The 18787-nt window shown below is 39.6% G+C and overlaps 2 protein-coding genes across 2 annotated transcripts; one reads left to right on the top strand and one right to left on the bottom strand.

Annotated features, from left to right (window-relative positions):
* Positions 1-2045: 2045 nt before the first annotated feature.
* rwdd2b (RWD domain containing 2B) lies at positions 2046-5232 on the bottom strand. The gene is made up of 5 exons (XM_018764206.1): positions 5219-5232; positions 4691-4895; positions 4508-4575; positions 3887-4252; positions 2046-2622 (listed from the first exon to the last, which is right to left on the bottom strand). The coding sequence occupies exons 2-5, from the start codon at positions 4880-4882 to the stop codon at positions 2391-2393; spliced, it is 858 nt and encodes a 285-aa protein (XP_018619722.1). The 5' UTR covers positions 4883-4895; positions 5219-5232; the 3' UTR covers positions 2046-2390.
* Positions 5233-5294: 62 nt separating this feature from the next.
* Positions 5295-18634, top strand: usp16 (ubiquitin specific peptidase 16). The gene is made up of 18 exons (XM_018763448.1): positions 5295-5351; positions 5820-5894; positions 6262-6437; positions 6526-6629; positions 7248-7363; positions 7485-7729; positions 7824-7919; positions 8395-8525; positions 9280-9367; positions 9620-9701; positions 11251-11342; positions 11966-12019; positions 12272-12442; positions 12971-13625; positions 13935-14029; positions 14140-14226; positions 15662-15809; positions 17739-18634. Exons 2-18 carry the CDS (start codon positions 5834-5836, stop codon positions 17858-17860), a joined length of 2523 nt encoding a protein of 840 aa, XP_018618964.1. The 5' UTR covers positions 5295-5351; positions 5820-5833; the 3' UTR covers positions 17861-18634.
* Positions 18635-18787: the final 153 nt, after the last annotated feature.

The raw sequence follows: 18787 nt of genomic DNA, 5'->3' as shown, positions 1-18787 counted from the left end.
ACTTTAAAACTAATGGATTTTTTAAAAAAAAAAAAAAAAGTTTCACATTATGCATTTGTGGTGATGTGAAATTTTCAAAAAGCTACTGCCCTCTATTGATGAAACTAATGTATTACATTGAAATGTTGACAAGCATCTAGAGAACATATTGCACACAAACGCTGACTGAAGCCGCTTGTTCAAGGGGGGGGGTCGTGGCAAGCCAGATCCTAGCCCAGCAACACAGGGGGTGAGGCTGGAGGGGGAGGGGACACACCCAGGACGGGACGCCAGTTCGTCGCAAGGCATCCCAAGCGGGACTTTAACCCCAGACCCACCAGAGGCTGGGCACAGGCCAAGCCCTCAAAAACATAATGATTTCTGTTAATAATCAAAAGCAAACAATGCTCAGTTCTTTATCTATGCATTGAGGAAACGGAAATTGAAATCTTTGCTGCATAACAATTGTTTGTTGTTTTATATAAAACACAGGAATTGCTGGTAAAGGCAAACAGCGTTTAGTTTTCACAGTGCTTCAGAATGACACCAGATGCATTTGGAGCCAATATTCCTGACAGAGCTTCCCATAACAAAGCCATTCTTTCTTGTAATTTGATTATAGTAGAAAATGAGATTCTGATCCCTGACCTTTGGAATGGTTCATAGTAAAGGTAAAAAGCTGACCTTCCCAAGAAAATCAGTTCACTATGAAACTTTAGTGGACAGTTCCAATATTGCCTCATCGCTGTAAAGGTGACAATGTCATTCTAGAATTAATACCATTTCCAGGAAGTAATATTTCTCCAGACTGCTGACATCCAACTGCCCTCTCCGTCTTTGCCATTATTGATCTCTGTAATCTAAGATGAGTGGACCATATCTATCAGTACACTGGACATAATTGTGGACAGAGAAAAGTAGCCCCAGTGTATACGGCAAATGACCTTTCACTGTTTTCCTGAAACCTTTTAGCCATCATCACCACCATCAGTGCTTGATTACTTCCAGCAGTCAGTGCTACTTCTTCTTCTCCTTGAATTGGTCATCAATGAAATGTCTTGTATTGAGAGATCTCCCAAAGGAACTTGGACACAAAAAAGATTGTGGCTACAACAATTTAAATCAGAACTTTGCTCGGTTTTCAACACCACGCCTAGCTTGTGATTTAGGCCTTTGGCTGTGAGGCTCCAGGAGTTGATGCACAATCCTCAGTGGGTATAACATAGAGTGCACATAGCTTCTGTGTGAGTCCAGCCAAATGATACACAGATAGAACTATTTTCACTGTGTAACCTTGTGTAGCCTTAATAATGCACAATTTTCATACCACACATTCATTACATTACAGTTTCTGGCACTAAAACACAGAATTTGTCATCTTATTGTTTTAAAAAGGGAACATTCAAAACACGTCCCTATCACAAGGTCTCTAAAAATTCTAAAAACAAAAAAACACCAACTGCAAATGGACACTTTGACAAATCCAGTAGTATTTTGTTCATGTAGGGAATTTGAAGCATATTTTTAGGGCAACACATTTATCCCTAAAAACAAACTATGAATCTTCTGACAAACTCTGAACAACCTTACAGCTACTGTATGTTCTTGAGTGCAGAGTGCTATTAAATATTTACAGTTGTCAGAATGATACCCTAGTTATCTGTGCTTTGATCAGATACAGTTTCATCTTGTGAAATGTATTCCTTGGAGAGATACTTATATAAGTACATAACATCTGTGTCTAGAACGCAGATCTACCTGAAGGGATCATCTGCAGCACCCATTAACTTATTCAAGAAGTTAAGTGTATTATGTGTCCTCACTGATTTTTGTTGAGTTTGTAACTCATGTTTTCCACTTTTTGGCAGATCTTACTTAGACTAAAGTAACACAAACCATATTCCCTTTCAGCATTTTGTTTGTCGATACAATATTTATTACAAAAAAAAAAGTTGTGAAATCTTAAAAGTGATAAGACAATAGTGCTGGGGCTTTAAAAATCCTTTAGAGTAACATTTAAGAACTGTTCAAGACCCTCCAAAAATTGCCTAACTGAAATCTCTGTATTTCATAGTATTACTCATACAAGAAAGAAACATTAATCTGGTATACATGTTTATTTTCCAAAAAAAGGCACTTTCCATAGAAAAAAGTTAGAAACTGCAAAAGTTGTACTGATTTGGGAAGTGATCAAATTAATTCTGCATTTTGAATTTGATATGACAACCCAGAATTACATTCTGAATTGGAGCCTTTAGGAAAAACTCCTGGGGCTGACCAAATGGTGCCTTTCCATCCATTTTCTTCCGTTCAATCTGCTAATCCAATGCTCTGTTACGTGTCCTGCTACCACCTTCGACACTTCTGACCCAGGGCAATGCAACTTCGCTCCATGCACCTACTGAATGCCATCATCGCCCTTCAATCCCAAAGTACAGCTGGAAAACATCCCCACAGCCCCTTTCACTAAGGAACTGGTACAGCTGCCCAAGGTCCATGTGATTACCCCTGCTCCCTCGGGGGTCAAAAATTGCCTCCTCAAAGCCTGTAAACCGGCACATGGAGCTGAGGGATTCCTGGGGGTCTAGCAGCACATCTTCTCTGTGCCGGATCATTATCCTCTTCCATGTTAAACATTTAACCCTAGAAATAAAACAGAAGCAAAAATGTACTAGATAATGTCTAGAATAAACAACAGTATTGGATGATGATTGGATGATGTGTTTGCATGGCATATAGACACACAAGTTAGCATCATTTGGATGGTCCAAATGGTGGCCCTGATTACCAAGACTATAACAGGTACAAGGGGTAATGGAGGGTGAAAACTTCACAGAGCACAACAAAAACTATAACTGGGAAGAAGACCGTATAGGGTCTCTGGTCCTGCACCACTCAGCTGTCAGCATTCATGGAAAAATCTAAATTTTCGTAAATATAAAGAAATATCTTGTAAGGTAAACTAGAGGTGTACAATGAACCGCTGCATTCTCATAACCTGAATGGGTGTATCTCATCATACGACTATATATCTTTATCTCCAGAGTACTGCACCTTCTTCCTGTGTATTTAAGCCACACTGGGGATTGCTGTATATGGATTTCATGCCAACAAAACAAGGTCAGAGTTTATTCACAAAACAGTCCCCGGGAAGCTTAAGATGCCTGTTTTTATGAATTATACTTTAATCAAAACTTTACTAAAAACAGTATGATAGGCAAACACAGAATAGTTAATGACTCAAGCATTGCCACATTGCCAGATATACCAATTTCCTTGTACAAGCCTGCATCAACACAAAGTAGCAAAGTTATTTATACATTTACTGAGTAATCATATATTTACATTTACATTTATTCATTTAGCAGATGCTTTTGTCCAAAGTGACGTACATCTCAGCATATATCCATGAAAGGTACTTAAATTCACTTTGATCCAAAGCAGAGTTGAGTTATGAGTTGTGAAACAATTCTATGTGATTCAGCTTCCCCTGTTTTTAAAAATATGCTTTATTAACATTCATAATAGGTCTTTCCAAATATTTACTGGCAAAAAAGAGGCATTAAAGTGTACTTATGAAAAGTGTACTCCCTGATGAAAAGCAGGGCCTTAAAAGTCAGACCAAAAGGACTGTCTACTACCAACAAGCAGACAGTGATTTCAAATGCTAGGAGGAATAAATCAGCTAGCAGGCAAAAGAATAAAAAAATAAATAAAGGTTATTAGCTGAGATGTGCATCATACTTAGGATGGGTAACTGAAAAGAGCATGCCAACTTCATACTCACATTACAGACTTCAGCTCTGATGTTTGGATCAAATGACTTCAACAGCTGGACTTCTTTTTTTAACCTCAAAAATAAATTATATTTGCATGGTAATAAAAAAATAAGGGTTTTCTGACATACCTGGCCCAGAAGTCCTCACAGGCTGGCTGAGGTCCCTCGACACACACGACACCGGGCTTCCCAGGCATGCTGAACCCAGACAAGCCAAGTTCCTTGGCCCATTCCAGAATATTCTTCCTTTTATTCTTGTTGTAAATGTGATGGCTGTAGATCCAGAGCCTGGTAAAAACCACCCTTGGTGGCCCCGGGGCCTGGTCCTCTGGGATGGTGGCAGATGAGGGACTCTGAGAGATGTATCGTTGAGCATTGTCTCGGACCCACTCCAAAGCAGTTAACACACACATCTCACCCTGGCAAGTTTCGCCTAGGTGTGTAATCAGATCTTTATGAAGCTCTGCGAGTTGAGCTCGGGTCAGCTTTGTACATCTGATGAAAGAAATCGGTAAAGCATCAGTACACACACGAAAAAAAAAAAAAAAAAAACATTACAGAGTAAGATATTCAGTCAGCCAAAAGAAATTGTGGAATATGGGAAGAAGTCCTCAGAGGACAATTTAAGGTGTGACAATGTGAGGGGAAGAAAAAAAAAAAATCTACTAATCATGGTGACAGTGCTTACGGTACAGCAAAAAAAAAATAATAAATAAATAAAATGACACAACAGAAACAGTCCTTACATACCTGACAACAATTTCTGGCAAAACTTTGGGGTAACTTGGTACATACGTACAAGAAATTGCAAAAGGCACCTAGGGTATAGATAAATAAAAAGCAAATTAATACCCTCCAATTACTACTAAATGTTACAAATACAATAAATCACAGAACTGGTCATAACACAAAATCAAAGGACGATGCACATACCGCTCCCACTTTCTGATGTATGATGAATTCAGGCCTTGATGATGGAGGGTACTGAGAGGTTCCTTCCACATATTCCCTGAGTTCTGCAAGAGCCAACTGGTCCACCATGACCAGCTCTTCCTGACCAGGAAACATACTGGTAAGCAGCTCAATCTCTGACAGTTGACATTCAGCCTCTTCTAGACCTGCCATATCCTACTGACTCCTGATTTAAATAAAAATAAAAAAAAACAATTAAAAAAACAATTAAAAACTATCTCTGACAAATGTTGCCTGACTTCAGAAGTGAAAACCGCAAGGTGTCACGGTCGGGAACAATTACAACACAGCACTGAATCTGTCACCTTTGCATGCATTGCATGCATGCATGATGAACCATATTTAACTAGTAAATAAACAATTTCATTGTCTGGTTTAATTTCTCTAAGATAACTATATTATTGTTAAACCTTCGGACTTTTATCCTTGTCTATTTGGTACTAAATTACAATATCGGATAACTCCAAAACATCAGCCTTTCCTATTTACCACTGCACTTCCGGTCCCTGAGATTATAAAATATACTTCCGGGTTAATGGGAAGTGTTCCACAATCCGGAAGTAAACTTGTGACACGCTTTTTTCAGCATGCTGTGCAGTTGAAGGCAGAAAGCTTCTGTGCGGTAGGCACATATTATTATCATCATCATCATCATCATCATCATTATTATTATTATTATTGTTATTTGACATACGGAATTATGTTTTATAACTAAAGAACAAGTAAAGAGAAAGTCAAGACTGTATCGTTAAACCTACCCAGTCAACTGATTAATTAAAAAATAAAAAGATTCTTAAATCACTTTTGTCAGGTAGAATGGAGAACGAAAAATAAGCAACCATAGAAAAAATGTTTCGTATAAACTGTAAATAGTTGATTACTTGCCTAAATCACGTGGCTTAAATCACAGCTGTTCACAATTCCATTCTTTTTTTTGTCCACTTCCTTGCTCAGTCAGTGTGGTGACAATAGTACTACTTTGTTCTTTCACTGTCCAAACACCACACAGTCTGAGAGTTGATAAATGAATTAGTATTTTTTTTTCTTTTACATTGAGTGAAACATTTATTTTACTCTGTTCCCTTTTTAGACCAGAATCTGAGAATGGGGAAGAAAAGATCAAAGGATAAGAATTGTAGGGAGGATGAAAATTTTGACTTCACAGGTAAGAGGTATGAGTTTTAAAAATGATGCAGACAAAAATGCATATTTTTGATAATAGAAGGGCTTATGCTTGAGAAGACACATAGGGTGTTGATAATTAATTTGTCAAATGCCTATTCTTAAAATACCACCTTGACCATTTTAATATTGATCTGTTGTATGAATACGTTGATCTACAGCTTGATATGTCCGGTCTAAGTCAGCTGGGTTTGGCTGATTCTATAAGAAAGTTACATCATCTGTTCAGTGTGCTGTTGACAGTGATATTTGTATGGTCCAGTTAAGTATTAATTAAAGGAGAGCTTTTCTTCAAAGTGGATCTTTTCTCCCTGCCTTTTACTCCTAAACTGAAAGTGTCCTTTCACCAGGGCCTTCCTGCACTCATATCCGCAAGGGAATAGACAAAAGCTTGCTGAAGAAGGCTTCGCTGGATGTGAACTGGAATGCCTGTCAAGACTGTAAGGAGGAGGGAGAAGTGAGACTCCAGGCTGATGAAAATGGGGAGGGTCCCACAATTTGGGTCTGCTTGAGGTGTGGCCATCGGGTATGTGCCCTCAGACCCACATTCCACCGTAGTACATTGCCTTTGGATTGGTTGTTATCGTCAGTCATTGACAGTATGCTATCAACAGGGATGTGGGAGAGACTCTGAGAATCAGCATGCTCTCAAGCACTATGAGACGCCCCACTCAGATACACACTGCCTGGCCCTTGGCCTGCACAACTGGAGTGTGTGGTAAGTTAAAACACTAAACTCAAAATCTCAAAAAGCATGCAGCTGGTGCATTACTGACGTGATGAAAGTGAAGCCTTTTGCTCATTGATATAGAAACTTTTGTCTCTCAGAATTTCACGCTGGGCGGCACAGTGGCACAGCGAATAGCGCTGTTGTCTCACAGCGCCTCGGTGGTGCGAGAAGACATGGGTTTGATCCCTGCTCAGTCTGTGTCGAGTTTGCATGTTCTCCCCGTGTCTGCGTGGGTTTCCTCCGGGTGCTCCAGTTTCCTCCCACACTCCAAAGACATGCTGTTCAGGTTCCCCCATAGTGTGTGAGTGACAGAGAGAGTGTGTTCCACTAATGTATGGGTGAGTGACCCATTGTAAGTAGTGTATCTAGCAGTTTAAGTCACTTTGGTGAATAAGGAAGTCGCTTTGGAGAAAAGCGCCTGATAGATAAATAAATGAATGTAAATGTGAATCCATTTAAAAAAATCTGTTTGCTCACATCTCTTTTTACTGCTGATAACACGTTTCTTTTATTCTCTGTTATGACGATTGAACCATGTAGCAAGGAGGTATTTTTGTTCTTGATGATTGGCCCAATGACACTTGTCTTTTATAATGCTTATTGCAGGTGTTACCTTTGTGAAAATGATGTCCATTATTCCACCACCGGACAGCTTGCTCAACTGGTGAGCGCCATTAAGAAGCATGCCCTCTCAGAGCCTGAGAAGAAGAACATTCAGAGGAGTGAGTCCCAACTCTCATGTTTATGTTCCTGCCTCAAAAAAGGGCTCACAGTCCTTTAATATGCTCCCATCACTGTACTTTTTCTATTCAACTTCTGCAATCTTTTGCTTGGTCTTCTCAGAGGTGGAGGAGGAGGAGGAGGAAGAGGAGGAGGAGGAGGAGTGTGATGTAGCTGTGGAAAAGCAGCCTCATCCTGTGGAAAAGTTGCCCTTGGAGGAAATAAGAGATACACAGAATAGAGATGCACAGAGAAACGGTGAAGAGCTGAAAATGCAGAAATCGGCTGCTTCGACTGTGGAGCCTGCAGTTTCTGTCAGAGGGCTCAGCAACCTCGGGAACACATGCTTCTTCAATGCTGTGGTTCAGGTACTGATCAGCTGCACTGGAGAGAGGGCACGTGAATTTCATTGACATTGTCACTTGATAAATTAAGGTTGTTTGTTCTGTTTCTGAAATGCAGAACCTCTCCCAGACGCAGCTTTTCCGGAAAGTTCTGAAAGAAACTTTAGGCAGTACCTCTAATGTTATCATAGCCCCAGATCTTGCCACAGAGCTGGTATGTTGCCATTCCACTCCGATACTTTACATATGCACTGAGATAGATTTGGAATGCTTCTGTTTTATTTTTTCTTAAAATAATAGAAAAAAGTTATTGTCTGGTAAAGGTGCTTTTATGGTATTTTCAGTCTTTTTTGCAGTGCTTACTTTAGTCATTCACTTAATTTAGCAAATACAGGCTGTTTGTGTTTTTTACTCCAGACTTCTAAAGACTCAAACATACATACAGTAGTGTCTTGAACATTTGCTTAGATTAGGGTTTAAGTGACTTGAGATTTGCATTTAAATTCTTGAGATTTTCCTGTAAGAGTACAACAGAATATGAGTTTTGCTAATGATTTAAACAATGCTGTGTTGCAGGAATACCTGATAGAAGTTTTATCATTTGAAATTAAATGTTGTAAACTTCTGCCATTGTGACATCACTTTGGCCAGTGAATCACAGGCTTTCAATATTTTGGTGGGTTTTCCAGGAGCCCATTTCGATCCATTTGGACCAGCCAGGCTCTCTTACAATGGCCATGTGTAACCTGCTGAGTGAGATCCAAGAAACCAAGAAGGGAGTAGTTACTCCGAAGGAGCTGTTCACACAAGTCTGCAAAAAGTGAGTGCTTAAACGCATCAAAGTATCGAGATATGCTGGAATGTTATGAGAGACAGTGGAGTTTGTTGGACCTGCTAGTACAGTCTTTGCATGTCCCTGTACGCATTACAAAGTCAAAAGTCAAAGTCAGCTTTATTCTCATTCTGCCTATAGGTGAGTTGCACATACAGGAGAATGAAATTCTGTTTCTCTCCGGACCTCTGTGCCACACAAAACATACAGTGCAGTTTGTAAACAAAAAGATAAATAAAACAGACAAGTGCAGATACAAGACAGGACAGTCGGTGCACTGGCCAGAATCTGGCGACAACGTACACGGTATATAATATACATGGATAACGTACACAATGCTATAGAAAGATTTACGTATAATGTAAATATAATGTAAATACAAAAAAGCTATACGGGACATGTAATTTAACTGTAAACTAGAACAATTAAACAGATGCTGGGGACTAGAGACACTAGACAGCTAGGTGGCTACAGGATCAGTAATAAGTTAAATAACTGTTTTGAGAATGTTATTTGTTTAAAGTGACATGTGCCTTGTACATAAGCCTTATCAAAGTACAATCTCAGTAAGTTAGTACATGGAGATGGGTCCATCTAGATTATACTGAAATCGGATGATGCAGGGCTGCATGAAATAACAAACTGTTTTACACTGTAGACTTTTCATCTTGATTGATGATGATGAACTTGCCCTTAGTTAAATCAGTGCTGCTCACTTGTGCCATTTCTTTCTCTTCTACAGGGCACCCAGGTTCAAGGGCTTCCAGCAGCAGGATAGCCAAGAGCTGCTCCGTTACTTGTTGGATGGCATGAGAGCTGAGGAGATAAAGGTACAAGAAAGCAAGGCATTATGGGAAACAGTGCAGTGACACTGCAAGGGCAGTGTTCAAAACTGAAACATTTATATTACATTGTGTTTGAATCATAAGTGTTAGCTGTGTCTGTAATCCATAAAGTCTTGTAATGAAAAAGCAATGTCCAACGTGTACAGGTCATGAGATGCTAATGTAAACAGCATTTGTGGCCTTTTGACATGGACTTCCTTAGTTATACTCTTCACTGATCAATAACTTTGCTCTCAGAGAGTAAGTTTTGGGATTTCTGAAGCATTGAAAAATTCTGGGAAAAACATGGATACTGAAGAATCAAAGAAGCTCATTAAAGGTAAGAATTTTTGTAATCCACTTTACACCTTGCTTGCTTACATTTACTCCTTGAGTTATAATCATAGCTGGTTACGTTGTGATTTCAAGTGTTGAATGTTAAAAACAATAATAAAGAGTAAGTATGATGACACTTAAAGCTGTAGGATTTCTTTTGAAAGATGAGATTATAACATGGACAAATCCAAAGGCTTCTTCAACATGTAGAGCATTGAGGTGTGAATATGTAGGGAACAAGCGATGTGATGTGATGATCTCAGATGTAAAAGACCTGTCCACTACCGACATGACCAGTTTGTATACAAACATTTTCTACAAAACTCAATGTATTGGAAGTTATTTTCTGTTAGAGGAGATGTATTACAGTATTTGCCAATTCAGAGAACAACTCTGAGTTCACCTTTGGCGCAAACATACTCTTTTTCAGGGGTAAATTTGAACAGGATTTTGTTTATGTGCACAACAACTTTGATTATGTGCCACATCATATCTGCACTGGTTTGGTGTAAAGTGTTAAGTGTACCACAAAATCCTCATGCTTACAAGTAAAGCTTTATATTGCTTGGCACCTCTACCAGTCTGTTTCAAACCTTACAGTCTTTGATCAACTGACTCCTTGTCTGTTACATGTCCTTCAAGGTTGCCTAACCTCTACAAGAGATTCTGTTGGTGTTTCTTTTTCTGTACAATCAAAGGGTGGAATTCCCTTTTGCAAAACCATGAGAGATTCTCCAGATCTCCAGTTTTAAATCCAGGCTTAAGACTTTTATTTTTCAAACTGCCTTCAAATAACACACTTAAGTTCTTTTTTTTATTCTGCTATTTTTTTCTTGTATTTTGCTGCTGATGCCTTACATTTATTCATTTAGCTGATGCTTGTCTTCAAAGAAACTTATAATAAGTTATATACAATTTTTACCCATTTATGCAACAGGGTACCTTTGTACAACAAGTACTTTGTACAAGGGTGCTACAGTTGGAGGTGGGATTTGAACCTGCAGCCTTTGGGTCCAAAGATAGCATCTCTAACCACTGCACTACCAGCTTTCAACACAGCAATGTTTTATATTTCATTCATTCTTTTAGCTGAGGTTTTTCTTAATCTTAAACTAACTACAATTACCTACCCATTTTATGGGTAATTTTCAGGGGAGTAATTGAGGGTAAGTCCCTTGATCAAGGGTACACCAGGATCAGGTGAGTTTCAAACCTGCAACCTTTGGACCCAAAAGCAGCAGCTCTCTCTAACATTTACAATACTAGCTTCCCATTGCTGCTGCTGCCATCTGTTAGTATAACTTTTTATTGTTCTCGGTTTTACTATTTTTTTTTTTATTGTTGTGCTTTATATATGTTGTTACTGCAAGAAAGCTTTTGAGAAGCTGCTTTTTTACTGTGTTTTATAAAGATTATTATCATTAATAATGATAACAATAATAATAATAATAATAATAATTTTTAATTAAGAAATTTTTTATTTGCTTCTGATGCAACTTAACCCACTTTTTTATGCTGTGTGACCTCTGATACCCTCTTTTGTATATTTCCAGAATATGAAAAAAATGGAGCACCAAAGAACTTTGTTGACCAGGTTTTTGGAGGAGAGTTGACCAGCACTGTCATGTGTAAAGAGTGTAGAACTGTATGTGAGATCCACAACTTTCCATCTTCATGTGCCTGTCAGCTGACTGTTGTAACAGGATATATTGTTCATTTTGTTCGGATGCGTCAAAGTACCATACAATTTCTGAATGTTTCTTCAGTTAATGAACTGGTTCCTCAAGTTAAGAACAGTTAAGTTACAAATTGTCAAAGACAGAAACATTTTTTTTTTCCCCCCGTGTAATTTTAATTTGCATTTTTTTCCAGTATTTTCTAAAATTTTTGTTTGCAGTAGAGTGGACGTTTCCTTTATTCATGCACCAAGATCGCGTTAAGCACACGCAAATGAAATTGTGTGGGGCTGCCTAATTAATTTCACATGCACGGTGTTTTATGGCTTGTTTCTGGTGTTTGTGAGTGTCAGAGGTACTAGCGATGAAACCATGCTGTTCCCATGGGAATAATGTAGAAATTTGGAACAGGAGAGAAGATGACCTTTTCTCGATTATGACTTAAGAAGTGACTTTAGAGTTACAAACAAATCAATTTACAACTGTCCCAATTGCGATTGTAAGCTGAGGAGCCAGTGTATTTTCATTGGGTAATATTTTAAGACTGTACAGTTATAAGCAAAATATCAGAGTTGCTCAAATATTTCCACAGGTTTCCCTCATTACTGAGATGTTTCTAGACCTGTCTCTGTCTGTTTCAGACGAGGTAAGGACATCGTGACATTGAATACAGCTGCACATGTTATGCTTGGCTACTATGTATCGCATCAGATTTTTGTCAACAGTAGGATCCTGTGATATGTGGACACCCACTATGGTTATTTGAATTTATTTTATTTATCTTTAATGTGTATTTTTTGTTGCTGGTCCATAGCGGTCATACTGGGAACAGTTATCCTTGGTATTCATTTTGAGGATGATTTATTCTTTTGACTTCCTATCTGAAAATCATTCACAGGCTTACAGGAAGAAGAATCAGAAGAAGGGTGGGCAGAAGAGCAGTGAGGTCGGCGATCGTAGACAAGAGTCTCCTGTCCACCAGGCCAGTGGAGAAGAGGACCTTCCTTCTGGCTTGGGCATCAATTACCAGCAGAAGAAGGCCAAGAAGCAGGCAAAGAAACAAGCAAAGGTTGGACACTGTGTTGAGTGCACCAGCGGTCTGCTGCTTATTTGTGTAGTGCTTTTGTATTTTTGCTGTTGTATAAATAACTTTTTTTTTTTTTTTTTTTTTTTTTTTTTTTTTTTTTTTTAAGTTAAAACTGAACTGTTCACTCTTACGAGGGGGGCGCGGTGGTGCAGTGGGTTGGACCGGGTCCTGCTCTCCAGTGGGTCTGGGATTCGAGTCCCGCTTGGGGTGCCTTGCGATGGACTGGTGTCCCATCCTGGGTGTGTCCCCTCCCCCTCCAGCCTTACGCCCTGAGTTGCCGAGTTAGGCTCCAGTTCTTCGTGACCCCGTATGGGACAAGTGGTTCAGAAAGTGTGTGTGTGTGTGTGTGTGTGTGTGTGTGTGTGTGTGTGTGTGTGTGTGTGTGTGTGTGTGTTCACTCTTTTCTCTATTTGTGTCTATTACCTTGTTATGTGTGCATGATTGATGCAAATATGACCGAAAAAGACAGAATTTTGACCAGCTATTGACCTACATTACATTTGCTCACAGAACCAAAGAAGGCAGCAGAAACTGGCAGGAAAGGTCAGCCTCATCAGTCAGGATTCAGTCGAAGCAGAGGTGGAGCAAGAGTCTGAGACAGGCTGTCTGCCCCAAGGAGAAGCAAGGACACATTCCGGAGTAGAGCAGTTACAGCAAAGGAGTCCAGTGCCCAGTGGAGGGCAGCAGGACATAGAAGAGACCCCTGCAGACATGGAGGATGTTGTTGTAGATCGTGAACCACTCGTCAGTAACCGCTTCACAGCCCTTTCCAAGGACCAGAAGGCAGGGGACGAAAAACGGGTTTGTGAGGAGGAAGAGGATGAGGGAGAAGTAATAGCACAGAACATAGAAGCCAAAGAGGAAGACGAGTTGGTGGAGGATCTGAACCACTTGGCCCTAAACACGACCTTCATCGCTCCTGAAGACATCCACTTGGACATAGGTGTTGAGGATTCCAGCGTCAGCACCAAGGAGTATACCGTAGTCAGTCAGGACCCAGAGCTTGCCTTCCGCACTCTGGCCACCAGGGAAGCTCCAGAGAAGCAGGAGTGCTCTTTACAGTCCTGCTTGTACCAGTTCACAGCAGTGGAAGACCTCACCATGAGCAACAGTCTACTGTGTCTCATGTGCACCAAGCGACAGGCCAACTCAAAAGCATCAGACGGTAGTATTATTATGCAGATTATGATGAATCCACATAGTGGACTTGAATCACTCTGCATCAGTTATTGCTTTTAAAAGAAAAATACGTCTTCAAGAAATGTATTAAAAAAAAGCTTTGAATATTTGAACATATGCTTTTCATTTTACAAGACTTGTAATGTCAGTTTTTACATGGGTTATTACCCAGCTTTCAAGTGCTTAAGCCATTTGGTTACCCTTGACATATTTGTACCATTTATAGAGTAAGTAAACATACAGCCTATATAGCATGCTATAATTCTGAGGAGAGCATTACTCTTGCTGCCTTCAGGCACAAAGAAGGGCGTGTACACAGATGGCCTGAAGCAGATGCTCATCTCCTCACTACCCCCTGTGCTCACGCTCCATCTGAAAAGGTTTCATCAGGTAAGGCTGCAGTCCTTGGCAGTAAGTATAACATGGACATTAAGGAGCACCTGTCATGAACCTGAAGTCACAATGTCTTGCTTCTTTGTCTCATTCATGTTCTTCTACAGGTCGGGTACAGTGCCTGTAAGGTGAACAGACACGTTGAGTTCCCTCAAATTTTAGACCTTGCTCCATTCTGCTCAGTAAACTGTAAGGTAATGAAGTAAACTCGTTGAGGTTTTTTATTTAATATATTGAAATCCTTGTTGAATTACCTAAGTTCTCATGTAGGGCAGGTGTAAGGCAGACCATAGACAATATACCAGATGAGATATGAGAAAACTATACAGGCAGTCCCTGGATTACGAAGGAGTTCTATTCCTCAGTTTGTCGGATTTTGAAGTAAGTTGGAACAGTTAGGTATGGTGGGGATTTAACGTTAGTTTGTCAAATGTTTGTCTTAGTACATCGTATTTCGTGTACCTTTCTATGCATAACAAACATTAAAGAAACACTTCCGGATACACTAAAATATCTTTAATATAACAATACAGTAATAATAATACAATGTAATGAGGTGATGATGATGATGATAAATGTAACTACAGTATTAATAATAGAGAAAGACATAGAAATAGATTATAATAAATGTTACTACTGTCATGAAGAGCAGAGGACACGGAGGAGCCTGGACCCAAATGCAGGATCGTTTATTCAGAATCAAAGGACTAGACGTGTTCTCGTGGTCGGGGATGGGCAAATGGTCGGTCGATCAGCGAACTAACAGTGGCGAGGGTCTGAAATGGTGGTCGAGGGACAAGGCGGGTGGTCGTTATCAAAGAGACGTGGAACGGGACTGGGAAACGATGAGGGACAGGACTTGGAAGAGCAGAATGAGGTAGGTTTGAGAACACGGGATGGTTTTCTAGAGTATGATTCTGCAATTGGGAAGAGGTTGGGAAGTGTCTCTTATAGCTGAGTGCTCTCTCAGAGAGAGAGTGTGAGTGAGTGTGTGTGTGTGTGCGCGCGCGCGCATACATGTTTGCGCATGTGCGTGCACATGCAAAACATTAAAGAAACTTTATCGTTAACTTTTCCAGTGTTCATTGGGGTTTCACCTTTCGCATTATCATTATTTCCGCTTTAGTTTCAATCGTGATCATTTTCCTTTTCTTTGCATCACCATCACTTTCATGACATCTACACTTTGGTGCCATGATTAGGAGGGTAAAAACAAAAAAATTAAAGCCAAATACAGTAACACACACGAGACACTGTTAACAGCAACGTGGTCCAACTGAAAAGAAGGAAGTCTTTGTCCTATCTCGGTTTCACGAGCCTACGAACCGCTGCAGACTCGCAATGTTTTGATGGGCATTGCAAAGTAACACCTGTTTGTCATTACGAGTCATTGTATGTAACTTGAATTTTTAATATAATAGGCTTTACAGGGGTGGTTCGTAACTATGGGTTGTATGTAAGTCGGACGTTCATAACTCGGGGACTGCCTGTAAAGGAAATTTAAGTACTGACAAAAATACATCAGAGCGTGTTTCATTGTAAGGTGTATGAACCATTGTGAAAACCCATCAGTTTTGAATTATAGTCAGTTGTGTACGTATTCTAACCTGGTTTTGCTTTTGTTTTCAGAATGTGGCAGAGGGAGAGACAAAGGTGCTCTATAGTCTCTATGGCCTCGTGGAGCACAGTGGCACCATGCGGTCCGGACACTACACCGCCTACGTCAAAGCTCGCCCGTCCCATGTAACATCACAGATAAATGGGCTCACCACACCAGGTGAGCGCTCAAGCCATAGGTTATACATAAAAAAAGTACTTTTAGTTTTGGGTCAGTGGGAATTTTTTCATGCAGGATTTGCCTGTGTTTACCAGCACCCTAATGTTCCTCCAAGTATTTAGATTTGTCTGGTACAAACGATCTTCCATTTGAGGGGATTTCAGCGACCAACTCTTCCACTATGACATGCTCCACGCCCTTCTCCTTGTGGGTGGCACAGCAAGTAGCACTGCTGTCTCACAGTACCTGGGTAGTGCGAGAGAACGTGGGTCTGTGTGGAGTTTGCATGTTCTCGCTGTGTCTGCGTGGGTTTCCTCCGAGTGCTCTGATTTCCTCTCACAGGCCAAAGACATGCTGTTCAGGTTCCCCCCATAGTGTGTGAGTGACAGAGAGAGTGTGTGTGTGTGTGTGTGTGTGTGTGTGTGTGTGTGTGTTCTACTGATGTATGGATGAGTGACCCAGTGTAAGTAGTGTATCTAGCAGTGTAAGTCACCACGGTGAATAAGGTGTGTGGGCTGATAACACTACATAGACTTTATCGGAAGTCGCTTCGGAGAAAAAAGTCTGCTAAATAGGTAAATGTAAATATATTTACATTTGTTAATTTAAAAAAAAAAAGATTTTCTCCAAACCAGCATAAAGCAGAGTATATAAAAACATTCAACAACCCACAAAAAACTTGAGAATCAGACAGATACAGGCACATTTTGTTTGTGTGACATGAACATTTTTGTGATACTCATCACTCAGGTGCCTGTAGAGTGAAGTTTAAACAGTAAATATGTAGATAATCATAGCAAATGGTGAGCAAATTTATATAGGTGTTAGTAAATGAGAAGAGAAAGGGGTCTGTAAGATATGTTTAGAGACCCTTCTTGAATTATGGTAAGGATTTTGGAGGGACAAGCGGTTCTGAAATTTTGGAGGGAGTGATTGAGCTCATTCCACTACATTGGAGCTAAAACAACTTACAGGCCTTCACTGTTGGACTCCTCGTGAATGGTACAAAAAAAAAATCACTCAAGTGAGAGTGCTTACAAGTATTACGAGTAATTATAATATTTACATTACACGGTGGCACAGCGAGTAGCGCTGCTGTCTCACAGTGCCTGGGTGGTGTGAGAGAACATGGGTTCGATTCCTGCTCAGTCTGTGTGGAGTTTGCAGGTTCTCCCTGTGTCTGCGTGGGTTTCCTCCGGGTGCTCTGGTTTCCTCCCACAGGCCAAAGACATGCTGTTCAGGCTCACCCATAGTGTGTGAGTGACAGAGAGAGTGTGTTCCACTGGTGTATGGATGAGTGACCCATTGTAAGTAGTGTATGGAGAAAAGTGTCTACTAAGTGAATACATGTAAATATGGGAAAAAATATATATTTGCATGTTTTCAGTAAAAAAAAAAATGGGTGAACCTTATTTTTAGCTCAAGAATGCATAATTTTTCTCATAAAATTTCAGAGTTGTTTTATGACAATCACGTTACAAGCAGATTTTCAGGATCAAATTATGCTCATTGTGTGATATTAAAAATATTTTAAGTTTAACTGGGAATTATTTGGATTATTTTATTTATTGCTATATCCAAGTTTTTTTTTTTTCTTAAACCTCGCCACCAAGTAAGTTAAGAGGTCTGTATCATTTTGATGTTATTCATTTTGACCTGGTTGTAAATTTTTTTTTTTTTTTTTTTAATATTAAGGACAAGATAAGGTACAAAGTCTCGTGGGTCTTAATGAGTTCATAAATTGAGAAGCCAACAAATTCTCCCATTAAACTTAACAACAGAGCCCATGTGATCTGGGGAAAAGTCATCTTCACTGGTATTGCTATAGTTTTAAGAAGGAAAGGAAAAGGTTTCACACAGTATGCAGGAGGAGGGAAATCATTAATGTTAATCTGTAACAATGACAAATGCCAGACTTTCTCCCATCAGGTGAAGCTGAACCACTGAAAGGACTATGGTTCCACATCAGTGACACCAGTGTTCACGCTGTTCCGGAGTCCAAAGTTCTTGCATCGCAAGCCTACCTTCTGTTCTACGAGAGGGTCTCCTAAATGTGTTGAACCCTCAACAACCAAGGGACATGCCTTCAGTTGCTTCAGCGACATCAGAAATGGCTAGCGGGTGCCTTTGAAAACAGTCTCTAGCTCACGCTCCGCTGTGTGTAAACAGTCCGTAAATGCGATTGTAACAGTGTTGTAAAAAAATCTGTCTTATTTATCAAGTGCAGGCTGACAAATCGTGTTTGTTTGTCAGCAAAATAGAAATTACAGAGAGAAATGTCAGAGATTTATGAAACACAGAATGGTAATATGAGTTAATCAAATGAAATTGGAATATATTTTTGCCAGGCCATAACGTTAAGAGGTATTTTTCATTACTGTGGAAGTTGAAAAATATGCACAGATATATTTGGATGGAGGCTCACGTGTTCAGTTGCTTAGATGTTATACTGGTCATAACGGTTCTGTTTATAACCCAGATCTGGACAGCACACTTTGGAGGCGGCCATTTTATTTACATTTTATAGCAGTATGTACAACAACCTGAAAAAACATGAAATTGTTGGGAAAACATTTAAATGGGATAAAGGAATTTTAGGGCTGGGAGTGGATAACATTTTGCTTTATTGAATATGTCTTGAATTTTTTAGATGACTATGCCAACAGTCAAGAAAAAGTACTGTATTAAACATGTTCACATAATCATGTTGATTTTATAAGATCTCATATCTTGGAATTGATGAGTCTGATATTTTTTCCCATGGTCGTGGATAACAAAGGCTCAGTGTGAAGACACTCGGTGACAGATAATTTGTATTATCAATTTTTCGCCATTATTAAAATCAATGAATAAGAAATGTGTTTTGGTTTTTTTCTGTGGGATGTATAGAATCAGAGAATTCATCTGACAATCAGAACACTTTGTTTCTTTGAAAAGGTAAGGGATAAGAACATTCTAGAGCATACAGCAGATAGTTC

This window comes from Scleropages formosus, chromosome 10 (assembly GCF_900964775.1).
Source record: "Scleropages formosus chromosome 10, fSclFor1.1, whole genome shotgun sequence".
In the NCBI taxonomy this organism is placed as follows: Eukaryota; Metazoa; Chordata; class Actinopteri; order Osteoglossiformes; family Osteoglossidae; genus Scleropages; species Scleropages formosus.
This window is presented reverse-complemented; position numbering and strand designations above follow the sequence as displayed.

Excerpts from the sequence above, each read along its gene's own strand:
- rwdd2b (XM_018764206.1), bottom strand. The coding sequence starts at position 4,882 with ATGGCAGGTCTAGAAGAGGCTGAATGTCAACTGTCAGAGATTGAGCTG. Across the intron at positions 4,576-4,690 it reads TACATCAGAAAGTGGGAGCG|GTGCCTTTTGCAATTTCTTG; the intron begins GTATGTGCATCG and ends TCTATACCCTAG. Across the intron at positions 2,623-3,886 it reads TGTGAGGACTTCTGGGCCAG|GGTTAAATGTTTAACATGGA; the intron begins GTATGTCAGAAA and ends TTTTATTTCTAG.
- usp16 (XM_018763448.1), top strand. The coding sequence starts at position 5,834 with ATGGGGAAGAAAAGATCAAAGGATAAGAATTGTAGGGAGGATGAAAAT. Across the intron at positions 9,368-9,619 it reads TGAGAGCTGAGGAGATAAAG|AGAGTAAGTTTTGGGATTTC; the intron begins GTACAAGAAAGC and ends CTTTGCTCTCAG. Across the intron at positions 13,626-13,934 it reads CAACTCAAAAGCATCAGACG|GCACAAAGAAGGGCGTGTAC; the intron begins GTAGTATTATTA and ends TGCTGCCTTCAG.